The sequence below is a fragment of the Vanacampus margaritifer genome, chromosome 3 (assembly GCF_051991255.1).
Source record: "Vanacampus margaritifer isolate UIUO_Vmar chromosome 3, RoL_Vmar_1.0, whole genome shotgun sequence".
NCBI classification, from domain to species: domain Eukaryota; kingdom Metazoa; phylum Chordata; class Actinopteri; order Syngnathiformes; family Syngnathidae; genus Vanacampus; species Vanacampus margaritifer.
Window position 1 is genome coordinate 11,565,729 of NC_135434.1, and position 20,998 is coordinate 11,586,726.

At 39.3% G+C, this 20,998-nt stretch overlaps 1 protein-coding gene across 5 annotated transcripts in view; it reads right to left on the bottom strand.

The window, feature by feature from the left end:
* The window catches only part of ghra (growth hormone receptor a), a 36,494-nt gene that overhangs the window by 12,634 nt on the left and 2,862 nt on the right, over positions 1–20,998 (bottom strand). For 3 of the 5 annotated variants that reach the window (XM_077561571.1, XM_077561569.1, XM_077561568.1), the window contains one exon: positions 12,239–12,363. In XM_077561571.1, coding sequence (XP_077417697.1) covers positions 12,239–12,359 — 121 coding nt within the window. In that variant the 5' untranslated portion in view covers positions 12,360–12,363. Of the gene's footprint in view, positions 1–12,238; positions 12,461–20,998 lie in introns of those variants that run through there. The other 2 variants (XM_077561567.1, XM_077561566.1) reach the window with 1 other exon arrangement.

A 20,998-nucleotide genomic window follows, 5' to 3' on the forward strand; every position in this document is an offset into this window, starting at 1 on the left:
ATTGATTTCTGCTGCGGCCACTTTCTTCTTGGTGGCTACAGCTTGCATGAATTACACACGGGCGGGAACGCAAACACGCCATACACAACTCAAAAACACTGCCAAATGCCACTCGAAGAAGATTAAACAACATGTTATAATGAAACAAACGGCATTAGGCTATATACTTGAACAGTATCGCCTCTTAATGCCTAATGTACTTTGTTTGTTTTTGTATGTAGAAAAAAAAAATACAGACCAATAAAAAAAGAGCGTGTGAATAGTTATAAAAATATATTTTTTAGAAAACCAACATATAGGAATCGTAGCACAACAAATCAGATATTCCCATGCCATGTCACATTCTTAAGAAGTCACTTGTTGCTAGGCAGAATTCACAGCGCCTTAGTAGTACAATGTATTTATTTCTATGAAACGCCATAGATGGGCTAGGCTAATGAATAGCATCTATTCGGTGGTGTTATAACGCTTTAAGCAATGCATATTTGAACACAAACAGCGTAGCAACAATATAACAATACTTAATGCCTCATATTCTTTATCCTCTATGAAAAACGACTAATATTACTGCAGCATGCTGAGTCACTTACAGCAATTGTAAAACGAAAGTTATGACTGTAACTACGGTTCTATATAACTCTTGTTTGTCTGCCTGACTTTTTTAGACCGCCCCCTGCTGGCCAAGTTATACACATCGGAAGGAGCTGCAACAAATTAATCCATATGCGCAAACTGTTTAATTCTTTACATTTTACATAACGATGGTGTTGCTATTGTTTTTTTTTTTATAGAAAACAATATTACAGTGTGCTTTTTCCTTATTAAAAACACATTACAAAAAAAAAATGCTTTGCTTGAGAAGGCTTAAACATAGTCATGGCATGAAATGTATTAATGGCGTTTCTTTTCATTTCAATGGGAAAATATAGTTGAGTTCCAAGCATGGTCATGGAACAAATTCAAATTGAATGATTGTATGTCAAGTTACCACTGTAGGCTACATGCTTTTTTTTTTGGACAGCAAAAACACGAAAGTACAACCGTATTACTGTACTGTATTAGACCAGTTACTTCATATACATAACTACCATAAATGCTCTTAAGTCACATCTATCTATCCATCTGTCCATCCGTCTGTCCATTTGTCGGTCCGTCCATCCATCCATTCATCCGTCCGTCCGTCCGTCCGTCCATCCGTCCACCTATCTATCTATTCATGTATCCATCGATCCACCTATCTATTCATCTTCAGTATCTATCTGTCTATCCATTTATTGCCTTAATTTTTCCACAGTTGTCATTTTATTCAACTGCTTATGCTCGGTTCGATGCCTGCCCGGTTAATCTCGTAAAATCACTACATTCCTGTCCGCTACGCCTTGCCCCCTTTGTCATCCCCACCTCCCCCCTGCCGGACCACCCCCTTCATCTTCTGCAAGTTGTGGTTCACAGAGCTTTGCGATCCCCTCCTTCCCTCAGCCAACAAATTCCAGATGCCAACACCAAAGATCCTGCAGACTGCAAACACACTATGTGCCAACTATCTGAATAATCTTTGCTACATTTGCAATGAATTACACAAAAATAGTATTTACATCGATACCCCCCACAAGTAGCATTTTAAGAACATTGTATGTTAGACTAGGTAAAAATGTGCACGATGACTCCTGGAAACGCTTAAAATTCTCACTTTAATCTCCCGCTAAACACTAACCCAACACTGACAGACTTTTTTTCTTTTCTTACAAAGTCTTCTCACAAACTCTGCTTGTCAGAAAGTGACAATAAGACTTTAATGTCGACTTTCATTCAAGTTTAAAAGGGGTAACCTGTGGGGAGGGCGGTTGCGGTTCCAGTCAACACGCTCTAAGCTTGTTGAACCTGTTTTCATAAGAATTTAGCAGAAGCTCATCGAAAAAGGGACTCGTTCAGGAGGTTGATTGCATTGAGAAAATCAATCGAACAAGACACGCTAACACACCAAAACAATGGAGGAGCACGAGGGTCTACTGTCTGTATTTATTTCATTGCAGGTGCTAAGATGAGACAATAAGTAGAGATAATAAATCATGTGAAAATATCTCCATAATGTGTCCAAAAGTGTTCAATTAAAAATCCATAATTCACCCAGTTTCACTGTTATGACTTATGCAGTTACTGTGTCCCTTATGATAGGTTTGATGATGATGATGATGTATTAGCCACTCTTAGTTTGTCTAGTCATATGCAGTTACTATGTCTCACATGGTGATGTTTGATGATGATGTATTAGCCACTCTTAGTTTGTATAGTCATATGCAGTTACTATGTCTCACATGGTGATGTTTGATGATGATGTATTAGCCACTCTTAGTTTGTCTAGTCGTATGCCGTTACTATGTCTCACGTGCTGATGTTTGATGATGATGTATTAGCCACTCTTAGTTTGTCTAGTCGTATGCAGTTACTATGCCCCTTATGATATTAATGTGATATTGTGGTCTGTTGCTGTGCAGTTACTATATCCGTTATGATGATATGTATGATGAAGATGTATTAGCCACTCTTAGTTTGTCTAGTCTTATGCAGCCACTGTGTCCCTTACAATATCTATGATGATGATGTATTATAGCCATTCTTAGTTTGTCTATATAGTCTTATGCGGTTACTATATGCCTTATGATAATAATGTGCTAATGTGGTCAGTTGCTATGCAGTTGCTATGTCCCTATATTAGTCACTCTTAGTTTGTCTGGTCACTCTTATTTGATCATATATTTATTTTATCATACAGGCCTTTATTCTGTCATATAAAATTGCACCTTGCCCTAGTGGGGGTTACTGAGTGACTGAGTGGCTGCGTTTGGGTCCTAATTCTAAGCCTCAGAGACATTACCTCCCCGATGAAATTGACTGAAAACTGAAATTTTCCGGCCTTTTGCAAAACTAAGAAGTCACACTCTCTGCATGAAAATGAACATCAACATTCTCATCCCTGGCTTATCTAATTGTACATGTAGTGCATTTATGCCTTGCTCCATCTTGTAGATGAGCCAGGAAACCACTTCTCATCCTAGACGTCGCCTTTTACACGTTAAGTGCCACACTTTGAAAGGCCCAAATGAGCCACTTCCCTCGCCACAGACGGGCTACATCAGTCACCAAATTGTGAAATGGTCCGTGGTAGCGAATGAGATAAAATTCCCCTTCCAGCTCATTTTGCAGATTCAAGTTAAACATGAGGTGAATGGCACATCGAAAATAAACTTGAAGGTCATAGGTCGATGGAATTGTAGAAAATACTTGAAATATATACTTTTAATTTGTTCCATATACATTTAGGAGCGATTTGTGAATGGAACAGAGTAGTAGAAGATTTGAACAAGTATAAATTACAAGGACAAACATAAAGAGATAAATAGAGCCATAAAGGCACTCCAAGGGTCCTGAAGAGGTCGAGAAGAGGCCTTGCACCACGATAAAAACAAGGCGATGTAAACGGGTGATAAAAATAACTGTCAACATGCATGCGGATTTTCACCATCAAAACAAAAGCCCATGAAGAATATTAGAGTGCCATTGTCCAACTGCCAAGGACATGCGGTCAAACGCCTTGGCGGGTGGAGGGGCAAGCCAAGAAAGGGCCCCACCACCACCAACTGCTATTAACATGCAGTTTACGTGCCTTTGGTAGGTGCTGCTTTTTTGACTAGCAACTGAGTTCAAATGGACTGTCAAGACATGGCAGTTAAATATGCCACGTGAATGATCATGTCTGAACTAAGATCTTTACAGTTATAATACAAGTTAAGAAAGGGGAAGGAGGTATCTATTTAAGGAAGGTGTGTATTTGTCTTAGAGGAGAACATACCCAGTAATTAATTGGGGTAGGGCATCTATTAGCGGGCCGGCCCCTACTTGAGGAAAATCCGGTTTGTTCATCACCTCAACAACCTTTAAAGTTCACAGCATACATTTACTTTCATTCCATAAACGAGAACATGTTGAGCATACCAACTGCCATTGCACACACACTTGAAGACATTCCTCTTGGTATTGCACTGCAGAATGTGTGACATCATCACACGAGACAAGCAAACATTTTGAATGTAATAAATCCGTGAACCCGAGACGCTTTCGTTTTCAATAACAGACTGATTCATAAATCAGCCGGTTTCTCCACTTTGAAGATTACACGTCAGTGTGTCTGCCGTTTTCGCAATAGTGCGGCATCACTGTCCTTTGGCTGTCCCAAATTGTCAAACAATTGATAGTAGATTGCATGAAATTACCTTTCACAGGCAGAAGAATTAGCTTTTGTGTTTTTATTTTTGATCTATCATTAATCTAGCTCCCACAAGAACAACGATAGAAAAAGTCTATTCAGGTTAACTAGTTATGCAGAAGCACATTAAATATTAGATTTTATAAGATGTCAGTCACATTCAACTAAACTGTGTTCATTTGGGAAAGTTATTTTACAAACTTTTCCGAATCGTGGAGTGCTCACGATTGCCTCTGAGGGGGAACATTTTATTTGCAAGTCAGAATCAAGGCAAAAGATGAGCGTGTCCTCTCTTGACCGGTTTGCCTGTGCACACATTGGATCACTTTTTGGCATTGACGTTACGACCTGGACACACTATTTCAGGCTTGTAGTCTAATTTTTCCACAAACTGAGATGGCGCAAATGAGAACACTTCATCCAAAGTGGCACTTCACAGAAGAGACTGTGCAAGGCAGTCCTTTGCAGGCTTTAAATTGGTTAAATAGAGAAATAAGTACCACATCAGTTTGAGTGGGTGCTCGGTGTCATATTTCTACAGGTATGCACTAGTGTGTATTTGTTGTGTGTATTTTCCCCAAAAATGTTTACTTTGTGACCCAGATGAAAATGTAAACTGCAAACAGTATGGATTATTTATTTTGTGCTGCAGGGCTCTCCCTGCAGTTGAGAAAGGGTAAATATGCATTTGTTAAGCAAATACGACATGGTAAACATTGGGAAACACTACCAGGACTCATTACTGTGTTTAGAAATAAACATTATGTGTTTAGTGTTCGGTTTAGGTGAACGGTATGGGATTTTGTAATCGGTTTTAGGTGAACTAATGAATGCACACTCACCCACATACAAAATATAAAAAAAAGAAATAAAAAAAAGAAAAAAAAGAAAAAAAAAAGAAAAAAGAGAGAGCAATGATGATGACATGTCAAATCGGTAAAATTACCAAATGAAAAATACTGAGCTCTCCAGAAAAAAAAAAGAAAAAAAAGAAATAAACATTATTTTGTGTGTGCAAGTTTTAAGAGTTATACCTATATTTTTTCAACATATCATATCTGTAGAACATTTTTAAGCATTCTACGTCCTCTACTTTTGGACCACTCTGTGTATTCTTTTTTACTTTGCAATTGTTGTCCACACACACCCAGAAATCGTCTCTGTGGAAATGTGTGCACAGGCCGGGTGGAGTGACTGGAGTGTCTGCGGTTGCCACTGGTTACCACCTCTGTGGTGTGGAACACAGTGTCATGCAACAGCATCAATCATTAGGCCTGACAAACAGAGGGTGGGGGTTAAAAAAAAAAAAAAGTAAATGCTAACTGGACACTTGTGAAATAAAATCTCTCTCCAAATGTCCTCTAGTTCAAAGATTAAAGCACAAACTCTTACACCAACACAACGTTTACATGACGACAACTTAGTCAATCGAGAAGGCTTATTTCTGAGCAATTTTACAAAAGTTTCACATACAAAAAGAAATGACAATTAGTTTGTGATGTGAAAGCCACAACTCGGATTTTGTCTCCATTTGTCGAGGTGTTAGAAGCAAAAAAAAAAATGCTATTAACGTTTTAATCCCCCCCATTTTCTTTTACTTACGACATACTACTACTTAACCCGTAGGCAGTATTTTATTTTGAAATGGCTTGGTCAGAACCAACAAAAAGACAAAAAATGGTCACAATAACGCCTAGGGGTTAACATGTTTTGTCCTTAGTTTTCACAGATGACAGTTTAGTGGCTTAGCTTAGCGGTTCTTAACCTAGGTTCAATCGAAACCCCAGGGGTTCAATGAGCCAGTCTCAGGGGGTTCGGTAGAGGTCAAGCCACACACCCAACTTAAATGATTTGTGATGACACGCTCCACTTGGCCGTCATTGGCTACAGGTGATCACGATTTGGTGTGCTCAGTAAGTGATGGTACGTCGTGTGATTTCTTTATTATTGTAACCCCTTCATACTATACTAAACAAATATATAAGTGCAACATGGCAACACTTTTGCTTTTGCCCCCATTTTTTGTAGATTAACTCAAAAATCTAAAACACTCAAATATTGTTCACAAACCAGTCTAAATCTCTGATAGTGAGCACTTCTTCTTTGCCGAGATAATCCATCCCACCTCACAGGTGTGCCATGTCAAGATACTGATTAGGCACCATGATTAATGCGCAGGTGTGCCTTAGACTGCCCACAATAAAAGGCCACTCTGAAAGGTGCGGTTTTGTTTTATTGTGGGGGAGGCTTGGAACTCAGAAAACCAGAAAACCAAGAAAACCAGTCAGTACTGACTGGTATTCGTAAATGTATGGTTTTCCACAGGGTTCAATTCTGTGGCCTCTGCTGTTTTTTAAAGCAATATTTTAGTATTTTTTCAAGCAATGCTTTTTTCCCCCATATTAATCATATTTTATTTTTCAATAAAGAAGGGTTTGGTGAATGCGCACAGAAAACTTTTCGTTACTTCTGGCAAGGTTAAGAAGTTAAGAACCACTGTTCAAAAGGCTATTATAAGAAAAAGCACGTGCGGACTGCATGCGACTCAGGTGCAAGGTTGGGAAAAGAACAAGCTATGCTTTTGTTTGCTCGCCCTATCAGTGTCGACGTTGTGTTTACGGATGCTTTAACACTTGTTGAGGAACGCCAGCACAGCGCAGTGATCGATGGAGACCGTTTTAATCAACGACGGCCGCATTCGTCCAAACGTTATCATCGGTTGTCTGAGGGCTTATCGGAGAGGTGACGCAAGCTGGAGATAAGGATAAGTGTGCTGCAGTTTAGGGAAAAAGTACAGTTGGGGGGAGAAACATTTCCATCACTTTTACACATGTGGCTGCATCATCCAACAAGAGTCGGATACACTAAGTATCCCGTTTTCTCATACATTTTAATTAGTGCTGTCAAAGTTAAAGCGTTAACTGATTAATTAATCACAAAAAAATCGCATTAATCATAAATTAACGCAGATTAATCGCAGTATTAATTTTGACCATCAATGATCCTTTAGCATGACAGCGGATGGCTACGTTTAAGGTAGCACAGGTTGTTTTAGCAATAAACATAATTACACGCATTAAAGTAAAGCATTTCATAAATGTTTGCGTATCACATTTAGAATATTTGTTCATGTCAAAATATTGGGGTCATTTTTTTTTTACATTTTAAATTATGCAAGTAATTAACTGATTCGAAAAAGAGGATGAGCGAGTGCAGTGGATCAAAAAATGTTGAAGACGTCACATTAAATGTAAAAAGAATGAACACATAGTGGAATTTTTAAAAAAACAAACAATTATTGAGCGATTAATCGTGATTAATCAAAATTCTAAAATGTGAGTAATCTGATTTTAAAAATTGATCGTTTGACAGTGGATGAAAACACAATGTGTTCTTCTAAAAATACTGTATAACATTTATTTTATCTGGATTTAAGATCCATTTTGGTCCTGTCTGCAGCTGAGTGAATAAAAACCACCCCATCTATAAATGGTAAAACAGTTTTTCTATTTGCAATAGTTGAGAGTTTGGAACATTTCAGGTTTTTTAAATGTCTAACACAACATGTGCCTTTTAATGAGTTTTTTCCTTAATTATTCTGTTATTTTGCATATTTTCATAATGAGGCCTGACAAACCCATCCAAGTTCAGCTCACTTCTCAACTATTGTAAAAAATGATTTATCCACAACCAGAATACTTTGTGTGTGCCACATGCAGTAAAAGCAGCCAGGACTATTTTGTCTTGGCAGTTCTGACCAAGAACAAACTAAAAAAGCAGCACATCACCAGCACATTCTTCCAAAAGCTCAGCGCCATATCAGCCCAAAGGCTCGGCCATATTTCATAACGCAAAAGTAACAGCTCTGGCTACATTCCCTCGCGACTACAAGAGTAATAGATTTGATTTTAAACCGGTTTGTCCTTAACAATAAAACATGTTTGACTGGGAGTCTGTAGAACTTGGCAGCTGAAGCTTCGCAATTTGCCAGCCAGGCTGTCTGAGAACATGGATTAATCGTCGGACTTGATTGATTCATGAATCCTTAAACGTTTACACCGGCCTATAAATAGTTTTCAGGTGCAGGTGTCTCTCAAGAAGGTACACTCCTGAGCGCAAATTCATACCTCCATGGTGCAACGCCCAATCCAGAAAAACCTGCATTTGAGGCAGCTATTTGACAGTTTTGCTGGAGGGTATTCAGCCCACCTACCAACCCCACCCCACCCCCGGCCCACACCCTCCAAGTTACAAAGCTGCAAATGTGCAATTTGTAAAGCAACAAAGACATGGTCAGAATTAGTCAAGTCACTAAATTTGCATGCTAAACACTAAGTAAACTTGTATGGGTTTGAACATGATCTTGAAATAATCGTGTGATTATATCATTTGTAATCCCTTCATACTAACTATGTCGAGCAAAAAAAAAAAATAAAAAAATTGTCGGGCAAATATGTACAATATGAATTCACATAACAGAACGTATGGTGTCCCACAGGGTTCAATCCTGGTGCGTTTGCTGCTTTCATTGCATCTGCTGCCCCTGGGTTCCATCTGAAGAAAACTGGTGGTTGTTTTCAAGTGCTCTATAAATATAGAGTTGCGCCAATCTGTGTTTCCTAGCATGTGATGGTGTAAAACACTTTTAACTTTCAACTGGAAGCGAGCGAGACAAACCCAACAGAAGGAACAAAAAATAAAAGGACAGCCAAACCACTAAAAGGAACGGCTTTGCCTTCTTTTATTGTTCCAATCGCTTGTGCTAAACGAGTACAACAAATTCCATGAAAACTGTCCTGGTGATATTTGTGTAATCATACTGCGAGTTCAGCAGACAAACAGACAGCTAAACCAACATAACCTTTGTGGAAAGTAGTCATCACTTGTATTGATTTTCTGCAATCAGACAAGGACTCTAATCTGTATTCCTTGCATTTGTACTTGAAGGGATTTTTTGTCCTCCACCAAACCATCCTATTTGAAAGAGAAGTCAAGTCAAAAATGTTCTTTACAATAACACGTTCTATGCACCTCCTCTAGTCTAAACACAGTATTCTGATTAATAATGCATTTGTGGAATATGAGTTGAGCAGCAAAATCTACTCATTTTTATTCATATAGGGAGCGCCTATTTTGCCACTTGATGTCAACTGAAAATGACATCACAGTTCACAGGTCACTGTTCAGGTAATAACCGTTTTCAGAATTTGGTCATCTGACATTCATAAGATGAGCCGTGATTGGTCATTACCTGAGCAATTGGGATTGTTTTCAGTCAACAGCAAGTTGCAAAATGGAAATCAGATGGATTGAAACAAGTGGATTTTGCTGTTTGATTCATATTCTACAAACACAACGCAGTAGGGCTGAACCGAATGATTATTTAATAATTGATTAATCTATTATTGTATTTTGTCAATGAATCATATAACTAAGTTTTCATTTCCATCCTTTTTTTTCTCCTTCCAAAACAGGACATTATTTCAAATTACCATGGCAGAAAACGTCAGAAAAAAATTGCAAAAATGATGCAATTATTTTTTTCAAAGCAAAAGCTTATATAATAAATCTACTTACATGGAGGATTACAGAAATCGGACAATATCTAGTGTTGCGAGGCTGAAATTCGGAGGATTTGGACAATTTAAAATTAAACTTAATTTTAATTTTAATCTAAAAATGATTAGCAATTTGATAATTGTTTAGTTGTCCAATAAATGATTAATCGGAGCTCTACTAATATTTTTCTTATATTAAAGGGGACATATAAAAACAAAAAATAAAACATGTAAAAAAATTGCTTGACAATACAGTAGCAGAGGATGAAAAAATATCTCTTTGTACAACAACAAATTTCCTTCCTTCCTTTTATATATATATATATATATATATATACACACACATTAAGAAACCTGATCAAAAAGAGCACATTTTTACCTTGTAAAAACATTCTAAAGCATTTTTTAAACAACCGTAGGAAGCGCCACGGTTTTTAGTGGTGAGTCAAATCTTAGTTGGTTTTCACCAGAACAAGCCACACACACACACTCACAAAATACATAAGAACAATTGGAACGTGCAGCACAGAAACATGTATCCATTCTCCATGCAATAAACCAAGGTTTTCACAACACTTTGCTTAAAATTTCACTTCTAGAACATAACCTCCTAATATAGACACTACATTTATGGAGTTACAGACACAAAAATGAATCAGTAAGGCAGCTACTCTGCTCTTCCACTAAACGTCAGCATCTGGGGTCAATATTGTGAAGGCAACACCAAATCACTACAAGTCCCCCCCTCCGTGCAGAATGCCATCATTCTTTTCCCTAAATATTTCAACTGGCTCAATGACAGCTGTTGCCACCTCCCCGTGTCCCCGAATCGAGCAGTCCCTGGACTTTGACAGAGTGACCCGGGCCGACCGTGCATTTACCCCCGGCGCTATTATTGATCAGGAAATCGCTGCGTTTGCTCAACGGTGAACCTTTCCACATGCATCTGCGCAAACACAGCATTCTGCAACTCACGTCTGACATCAGGCGTGATAAAGCGCTGCCCTTAATCGAGTGTGTTAATGTTTGATAAGTCACGTGCATACACACCGACTGTTTATTTAGGACCTGACGCAAACTTATCACCTCTACCAGGAAGGTTCTGTTTCACCTACATGTGCTCGTTTGTCACACTAGTAGACCTTTATAGGGTCAGTAACCCCATTTTGTCGCTTAAGTGAAAATGGACGCCGCATGCCTCACTAATAAGTTGTAATGTTTACGTGTGATACAATGAATGATATTACTGTATACTCGTATGTTATTAGGACAATGGCTATACATACACTTTTGAAAAAGATACTAAAATAAGTCTTGTTTGGACGGAAATACTTTTCAAGTTTTGAATGAATGCTCAATAATGGGTTAATTTCAAATGAGTCATTTGAAGCCCCTCCCACCCCATCTAAAAATCAAAAATGTTAAAAAAATATATCCATACTGATGACATTATAGAACATTAGAAATAAAATAAAATAAAAAATTTAAAATCACAAAAAATGATGATTACAAATTGTGGGTATATAAATTAAAAAAACAACACATTTTAAAAACCTCCAATTACAACAAATTGTGCCGTGTGTGCAGTTAAAAAGCTGAAATGTCAAATCAATTCTTGGTCACGATAGGGTGACGTGGGCCTCATAGCATGTCCTGGAATTTTATTCGAGCGTTTATGGTTGATGCAGATTCGCGGGAGTTATGAAATAAATGACGCGATTGACAACGGCGCGGGAGGACTTCGAATCAGTGTAACGAGTCGACAGTGACATATTGTTAAGAAATATGTTTGTAGACAGTGAGGATAATGAAAATGTTGACGGCTTTGGAACGGAATGGACCACGAATAATTACCACCCGACCCCCCGAGGTTATTACAACTGCGCTCCAGTGTTGAAGGTAAATATATTTGGAGTTATATACCCGCAGATGCGACATTTGTTTGTTGATTTTAAAGAAATATATATAAAGAAGGTTTATAATAATAAACTTAGGTTTGTGTGAACGCTACAAGTGTAAGCTCTAAAATGTTTTTGGAATTATGTTTCTGCTTCAGGAGCTGATATATCAATTATTTTTAATATTGCTGAATTTCCAGGAAAACTTCCGGTTTTCAGGGGTGACTCAAAAGTCACCCTTAGGTTTTAGAGGCATGTTTTACCAGGCACTTTAGGCCTTAATGGGTTAAACAGGCTGTATACTCATCCAAATCCCATCAGATCAAATTGTAATTCATCGTGTTTATTTGTGATCTTGTTACATCTCACGCGCTTGGAACCAGAAGAAACTGAATAACTTGGCCTCTCCTATCCGTAGCGAGCAACATGAAATTAATGTATTAGCCTTGACCTCAGGTCTGCGCACTCTGAGCGCGAATTTGAGTTACAGATTATCATAAAGTGGCGCGTGCCCCTACCTGATGGCGTCATGTGGTGCCAGTCGGTCACCATGGCTGAGCCCGGAGATGAAAGCCAGGCTGGGGAAGACGTGAGGAGGAAGAGCAGGAAGCTAGAGGAGGGTGAGGACGCCACGGCCATGATGCTGGTGAAGAGCGACAGAGAGAAGAGTGAGCGGGTGCCACAGGGATTATAGTTACCAAGTGGACTCCAAGATGGCATGTCAATGTGGGGAGACAAAAAAAAAAGAAAACTTCCACTTGTGCGTTCTTCCCTCCCTCCCTGTTCCCATTTCAGAAACTTTTCGAACTTTAACTTTTTATTTGCGATTTTTGTGAATACATCATATAAAAAAAAACACATTTCAAACATTTCAAGCACCTTACAACCGTGTTACATATTTCCTTATTCAAAGTACGTTGTCAAAACCATTTTAAACGCTACACACAGACAGTGCTGTCTGATATGAAGAGTGAAATGAAAGAAAATAACATACATTCTATATGCATGTACAGTATGTTTAACATAAGCCAGTGGTTCTTAACCTGGGTTCAATCGAACCCCAGGGGTTTGTTGAGTCAGTCTCATGGGTTCGGCGGAGGTCAAGACACACACCTGACTCAAATTTTAATCATGTCTTTCTTGTGCGGCACTACTGATCATTTTTGCTACTGTATAAACGGACAATTTCCAGTCACGGGACTACTAAAAGCTTATGTCATACTTCTTTTGTTGTATTTAAACATTTAGTCCCAGTTGCGCCAATTCCCTGGGAGATGATTGGTAATCGTGATTCATGATAAACAATGAATTTCAAAGTAATTGTCCAGCACCAGTCATCAATACAGACAGACAGTCCCCGGTCCAAGTAAATAAGCGTCTGCTTACAGATTGCGAGTTCAATCAGTCAAGTCCAAATATAGGCCAAACTCTGGCCACACCCACGGCTATTTACAGCTGTGTCCCCACGACTTGTTTCTGGGAGGCTTTTAAAAAAACAAGGAAGAGGCGCACTCTCTTATGTTGCCACTGTCAAATAATTCTCAGGGCACTTCAATATATAGTACATTGTAATGCATTGTGAGTGAAAGACTCATTTTCCAAACATGGAGCCCAAAAAACACAGTCTCAAATACAGTACATGAGCAAATTTCCAAATTAGTACAAGCAAATATGATGCCAGAAAAAAAAACACACACAAATGTAACTTGATGGTGGTAAATCATTGAAAGCACAAGAAATTAGTCAGCATTGCATGAAAGAAACAAAGCGATAAATCATTGAATGTGTGTGTATGGGGAGACGAGAGGTGGTGGAGGGCTGAGTGTGCAAGGCCAAGTCATACAATGCAAGAATTCAAGCCAGAAATCTGTCCAGCCATGTGCTCATCTGCCCTGACAGAGAAGCTCCATTTAAGAACAATTATTTTCCAAATTAGTCAGCAGCTCTTTTTATCCTTCAGGGCCATTTAAGGGTTTGTCACTGTCACTTTTATTAAGAGGATGAACAAAAGAAAGCTGCCAAGTCAACTGATTTATATTTGTACTGGATTCAAAGGTATGACAAGAACAACAGATTTTAGTTTGGCAAAGATCAGATGGAAGATTTTACCAGTCGATGTTAATACACATCCGTGTACCTTCAGGTGGATGCCCTGGGCTACCAACCGCACCCACCTTGGCATGCTTCTGAGTGAGAGCCGGCAGAATTTACTTCTCTGATGGCAGAAGGATTGTTTTCCAAAGTAAAACATTTGCCTTGGCTCAGTAAAGTTTGGGAAAAACTGGCTAAGTGAGATGCGTGCATTGGGTTAGCCTCGCAACGACTCCATATTCTCACCCTTAATAAACAATTTACCTCCATCTGTGCCGGCCAGATTTTCAAAATTAAAAACCAGCATTCTACAATTTAGCTGAAAATCAAAGAAACAACACATTGTCACTTGATCCCTAGTCAATCTGGTGACCGGTAGATGGTACTTAATTTAGCACGCTTCCACCTTACAAGGTTCACAGAGCGCCTTCAACTACCCATTCACCTACTGATGATGCAGCATCAGGAACAACTGGGGGTTCAGTACCTTGCTCAAGGATACATCGACATGGTCACAATGGCATGGGATCGAACCCACAACCTCTGGATGGGGAGACAATCACCATACCATTGAGCCACGCCGCCCGCTGTAGTTGTGTTATTGTTTTAGCTAATGCTAAATGCTATCTTGGTTGACAGTTCAACAGCGCTAAACAAGACCATGCACTCACCATTATCCAACCTTTTTAGCTCGGTCCCACCAGCTATTGGGAGCTGGCTGTAATGTTTACCTCGTGCCATTCCCAAATTGTAACATTGTAAATATGCTGCCAGAATAACTTGTTTTGGGTCTAACCGGCGACCGCAGCATTAGGCCAGTAGAGATATATTTCCCATGATTCTTGGAAACGGAAGCAGTAAGCACCGGTATTTCTGGTTTCGGTATGACGAAAACACATCTGTTAGCAATTAGATGTAATTACGTTAGTTGTATGCCGGGACAGGACCTGCGTAAAAACAGGACAAAACAATGGGGCTGGCGATATATCTGCCGGGACTATCTCAGTGAAAACGGGACATCTGAGCTCCCTACCCTAATCTCTCTAGTAAACCCCGAAACGCTATACAAGGAGAGGGATTCTCATTAGTAGGGTTTCCATCCACCCATTTTTATTCAAATTTTCAAGAAATGTGAAAATAAAACTGAATGGAAACGCCAGAAATTCAAAAAAGGGCCTAAGATTTGCAAAAAAAAAGTTTTGCGCATAGAGGGGGTGGATTTTGAAGCGTAATGAAAAAAGGAAAATGCTAATTTTGGCAAAAGAAACAGGTTTAATACCTGCTGGTGAGACCTGATACACATCGCACATTTTGACCTGATATTACATCACACGTACGTTTGTAGTCGCAAAGCAATGTCGGACGATAAAGTAAGGTACGTTTGGGGGGACGACGTAACAGAAATCTTTTTGGAATTATTTAAAGGAGCAAATATTAATGCTATTTTAGATTGAAAATAGCAAAGAAACGCTACGGTTTATCAGTAATTACAAAAGCAAACTCAAACGTTGTCATCGCATGGTGCAGACGCTTCCTGGTCTTCTTCTTCTTCTTTTAAATATATATACCGCCACCTACAGCAGCGGAGTGCCCTCTCAATATCCGCAAAAGAAGAACAGATGAAAACGGGCATAAGTCACATGTCCGTTTTGCGTATTTTCAGTAAATTCGCTTAAAAAAAATCGAAACAGTTGGATGCAAACCTGACTAACGTTTGCCCCAATTTGTACATCATAACCCACCATAGTCTATCACTCTGTCTTACGCTAATGTAGTAAGTCACAAGTAGATACAGTACACTGTACAAAGTAATGGTAGTTCCCATTGGTGAAGTTAGTAAATTACACGTTCAGCAACACTTGGGCAAAAAAATACCATCAAGTTATCTTATTTAATGTTCCAAATCATTGCGTAATTTAGAGGAAAAGAAATATGACGCTAAAGAAGTAACTATGAATCCGTTGCTTTCCTTGCTTTCACACAAACTGGCAGAGTCGTGTTTTTGCATGCCAGCGACAAACTCCGACTCCCCCCAAAAAAGTCTGTCAGAGCCAATCAGAAAAGAGGGAGGCTCCGCACATGTCTCATGGGGTCTCTCTGTACACACAAGGACCGTAACGGTCAATTTTACACTACTTCCACCACATACATGCACGCACACATGCGCACGCACGCATACACACAACTCAGCTTAATTAATCATCTGTGTTTGCTAAATACGAGCTGACACGACAGAGAGGTTGGGGGGGGGGGGGGGGGCTACCAATGGGATGTAAGATAGAAGGTTATGAAGGGAAGAAGTCACATCATCTGTGTGTTGGAAAAGCGCCCACAGTCACACACACAAAAGGGCAATGTTGCCAAATGAGAGATCCCTGCACAGAATCAGTGCAGTGTGCAGAGAAAAAATTATTGCAGTATGAAGTTTAGCAATGCCCTGTAGAGTTTTGTGTCGATACCATTTGAGTGAAACAATTCCTAGTGTGATTGATGTGCATAAAGTTCTGTACACTCTTTCTTTGTGTTAGTGATAAAAATGCTTATTATAAGTGTAATTTATTTAGATTAGTTACTTAAAGCCCGTATTCCACTGAGTGGCGAACATTTGCAAGGGTAGCTGATACTGATTTTTCTGTCAGGGTTCATTCAAGGTCGCAAAGACAGTCGCCAACAGTTTTAATGGTCACAGACAGTTTTTCTTGTCGCAAGGGAATTTTGAACAAACTGTCAAATCTGCTGGCGAAAGAACGTCTAGCGAATGTTTGCAACCTTGAACGGAACCCTCACTAGAAATCAAAATTAATTACATCCGCAAACACTTGCAAACGTTTGCCCCTCAGTGGAATACGAGCTCAAGCAGAGGAACTGCGCCGCGAGAGGATAATGTTCATCTGCGCCAGCTAGCAAGTGTAGCCTGTAGCTTGGTGCCATTAAACGCGCCTCAGCGCGGCACGTTAGCCACCTGTCATAAGTAGCATGCCACTTCCGATTGGTAAGCTTGGCGGTAGATAAAGGACACAGTGTTTATGTGTGAGATTATAGTTGAAGTTGATACAACAGATTCTGGGTCAGTCAGCAGTGCTGCAAAAAAACGAAGCAATTATGTGATCGAGTTCTCTGGAATCATGATTTTGATCAGAAAACAATAAATCTTTTGGACCTACTAATACAGTTTTGTATCATAAAGAATGGAAAGTGGCCTGATGGGATAAATTGTGGTCATCTAGTTACTATTCATGTCTACCGAGTAGTGTTCTGTAGTGCACACATACACTGCGAGGTGATCAACAGTCAAGTCACCATCTTAACACTATGCCTGTGAAGTCGTCGCTAATGTGTGAAAGTTTAACAATGTGGCAGCGGAGCCTGCAGGCTAGTGGATTGTTTTAAATATCTTTATACCTAATCCAGTTTTTGACGACTACACCTCTTGAAGGCAAATTGACATTAGCATAATGTTGAAGAAAGAAACCATCTGCTTGTGCAACTAATTACAGGCAAGCGTCACCGTTCATTAAAATCTAATCACACAACTAATGAGTAATGCGCATGTACATGACGAAGCTGGGCCATGTTCTGACGAGATGACAGCAGGGTCACAAATGCTCCGTGTTGTTAATTGCAATTTCCCCATAAACACACCATTACCGAAGATGAAGGAGAAGCACCCTCCTCCCCTTGTGTATTCAAGCAAAATCCTTGCATTTTGCACCAAATAGAAATGAGTGAGGAGCATTAAAACGGGGTACTATACGCATACTTAGAATCGGGTCCAATGTGAGCATTTTCCCCGCTTTCGTTTGAAGTTAACAAAGGCCAACTGTCAGGCGTCTTTAAAAGATTATCGTGAGCAATTAACCTGTGTTGAGTTGCGTCAAGTGTGATACCCCCCCCCCCCCCCCATTCCCTATCTGTTTGAAAAAAGTCAGGGCCAACAATCATAGATGTTAACCTTGTTCAACATTTACGACGAACCACGGACTCTGTGATTGTGACCTAACCCTGAAGCAGCTTGTGTTGTTGGTGTCACAAATAGAGGAGCAATTGGCTAAGTGTTTGCATCAGGTGTCTCCCAAGTCATACACAACAAGGACAAGAATTTACAACTACTGCGTCTTTATCATACAAGCTAACAGTTAGCCTAGCTCCGGCATTTCTTCTATTCCTCTTCCTTCTCGTACCTCTTTTTTAATTGGGATGCCTTGTGACACCATGCTTCCTTTTCACAAATCGTGTACTATTTACTATGCAGAATTTTTTACTTACTGTGCAGAATGGAGATACAGGTACCGTATGGTGGTGTGTTTGGGGTGTTGTGTTGATCATATTAACTCATTTACTCCCAGCCATTTTCACTGACCAATTCGCTACCGGCTGTTTTACTAATATTTGACTGATTTTGCAAGGCCCACAGAATATTTTGTTCTATTGCTATAAAAAAAACAATTGGAACCTACCTAAAGAAAGATTGGAGTCTTAAAAAAGTATATTTTTATCATTTGCAGTTTTGCAGCAATTAGCATTAGAATATAGCGAAGTTTCATCATTATTCACAAATCTGTTTCAAACAGTGGGGAAAACAGCTTGTTGCAACATGGCCCTGGTTGATCTCTTATACTCTGCTGCCACCTGCTGGCCGTTTTTGTAATAACTAGCATTCTTAAGTGTCCCTCTTCAGTCCAGAGGCTGCATCAAAATGCTCTGTATGCTCTAGCATTAAAGAAAATGTTAAAAAGAAAAACATATAAATACGTTTTTGAAATGATGGTAATATTTAAAAAAAATTAAAAAAGTTTTGGGGAACAAATGAGTTAAGTACAACACACACTATGAGAGCATTAAGAACCCTCTTCGCATTTTCCCCTCATTATGTGTTGTTATTGTGTTATGTTAAAAATTGGTACGTGTGTTACCTTTAAAGCTAAAAAGAAGTGAGATGATTTTAGAGCATCCTCTAATCAGACTCCACTACTCTACAATGCCCAAGCCATTAAAATTAGAGCGGCTATCTTTGTAAAAATGGTTAAATCTCAACTGCAAAGTTATTTCTATTTTCTACACACTAGCATTTGGTTAAACCACAACTATTATGCAACGCACTCTCTTGACCTGCATCACCGCAAGAGATCCGGATTTTGGTCTGTTTTACTGCCACTTCTCCTGCTCAAAGAGGGGGTGGGGTGGTGATGAGCTAAGTGAGGCTTTTGCTATAAAGTGATAAATATTGCCCGCTAAGCATTGATGTTTGTCCTGGAAGAGGAAATCCTCTATCCCTTGTCAAAGTCCTTCCAATTAAATGGGATTTTTCCACATTTTTCCTTGCCTGGCTCGTAGATTTTTGTAAACTGTGGGCCTGTAAAGCGCGTTTAGATTTTTCTGTGTGTGTGTGATTGAGAGCTACGTAAATAAGCTTGACTTGACATGACTTGAACAATAACAACAAAAGCAAAGAAGTCAAAACAATCCCTGTTCACACAGGCCTACATGCCAGACATGTACTTGGCGATGATTCGATACTTTTATTTATTTTTGCTGGCTAATTAGGCTTACATTAGTAAAGTTTCCCTCATTTGGCAGTTGCGTGACTTCATTCAACCTAATTTGAACTTTTTTTAAAGCAACAGCCTGCAAGGTAACCTTTGCAAAGGTGTTTGATGGGGATAAGTCAAAACTTCCCCATCCAAATTCATTAAAACACGCCTTTATGGACTTAACCGAAAAGGCCCTTCCCAAAAGTGTTGCTGAAAACAAACAATTGTCCAAAATGTCTTCATAAGATGAAGGCCATCATGAGGTACAAACCTGACTTCTGCTTGCTTAAATAATTGATTGAGACGTCTGTATGTAAACTATACGTGAACCACCTAAATAGCATACAGACACCACAGATAGTAAACATGAGCCTGCAAGTTGCAGCATGGAGGCTCGGGGGAGAGGGAGGAGCCTGGAAGAGAAGCAGCCTGCAGATCTGCCTTGTTCCAAGTTCTTCACCACCGCCGTAACGCACACATTAAACCTGTGCAGAGCATTTACATGTGTGTTTAAATGTTGTCGCACATGAATGTCAACACAAGAAGAGCTTTTTTAACCCGCTTGCATTCGGATACCGGACGGCTCCGATGTCTCCTTCTCTAATTTCGAAAGAGAGAGTGGAAAAGTCAGAGTCAGCACGCTAGCATGAGAGCAGCCACGGCTGGAAGGAGATCAGCACACAAATCTGCAGAGCACCCTGGAGTGGTTGTCTGTGTGCAAAATCAAGTGTGCGTATCAGAGCAGGAACAACACCACGAGAGCAAGAGTGCACTCTTCAGATGTGAAAAGTCAAGTTGGCGTGCGCAAACTTGCAACAAGTCAAATTTCAAACCAGCAACTGACAAGTAAAATTAAAAATGATAATGAGAATTCCTCCGGCTCTCCCGCCTGGCATTTGTCCAAGTAACTGAATGACGTAGTCTGCCATTTCACAGACAGTCTGAATTAAGGAGGTTTAACTTATCAAGTCTGATCCATCTGAATTTCAATTTAAAAGTCAAGTTTGATGTGGATGCTGCACGCAACAAAGTGTATCTATTTTGTGTATACTCTAATATAAGAGTCTATAAAATGAGGTAACACTACAGCAGTCATAATTACTGATCCATTTATGTAAGTTCTCACTATAGGAAGGCCCTTTATAAAAAATATATATATATTATTATTATTATTTTTTTTTTTTTTAAAGAGCACCATTTTGGGCATAAAATGACACCAAGTTAAATATACCTGATATTTTTAAGAACATTCTGAAATCACAATACCACTACAGTATGAGATTTGCTGTACTGTCCATATTATATTCAAAACACGTGCATCAACACATGCATATGTTTAAAACCAATCTATTTTCTTTCACTAGTCCTCATTAGGGTTGAGGGTGAGCTAATAAACGGACTGATCGCCAGTCATTCATAGGTAGCTAAACATTTACACTCACATTCACACTCAAGGGCTGTTATCCAGTTCATGTGTGGAACCAGTTTAATGGAAAAGTGATTTCAAACTTATTTTCATGCTACATTGTAAAGGGGTGATGCATGAGCCAGTTAAGAGTTCAATTTGTTCTCTTTTTAATTCAGTTTCAGTGAGGATCGGGATAAGAAGTGGGGATACAATCAGTATTCTTTTCTTTCCGTTACAGTCCACATGCA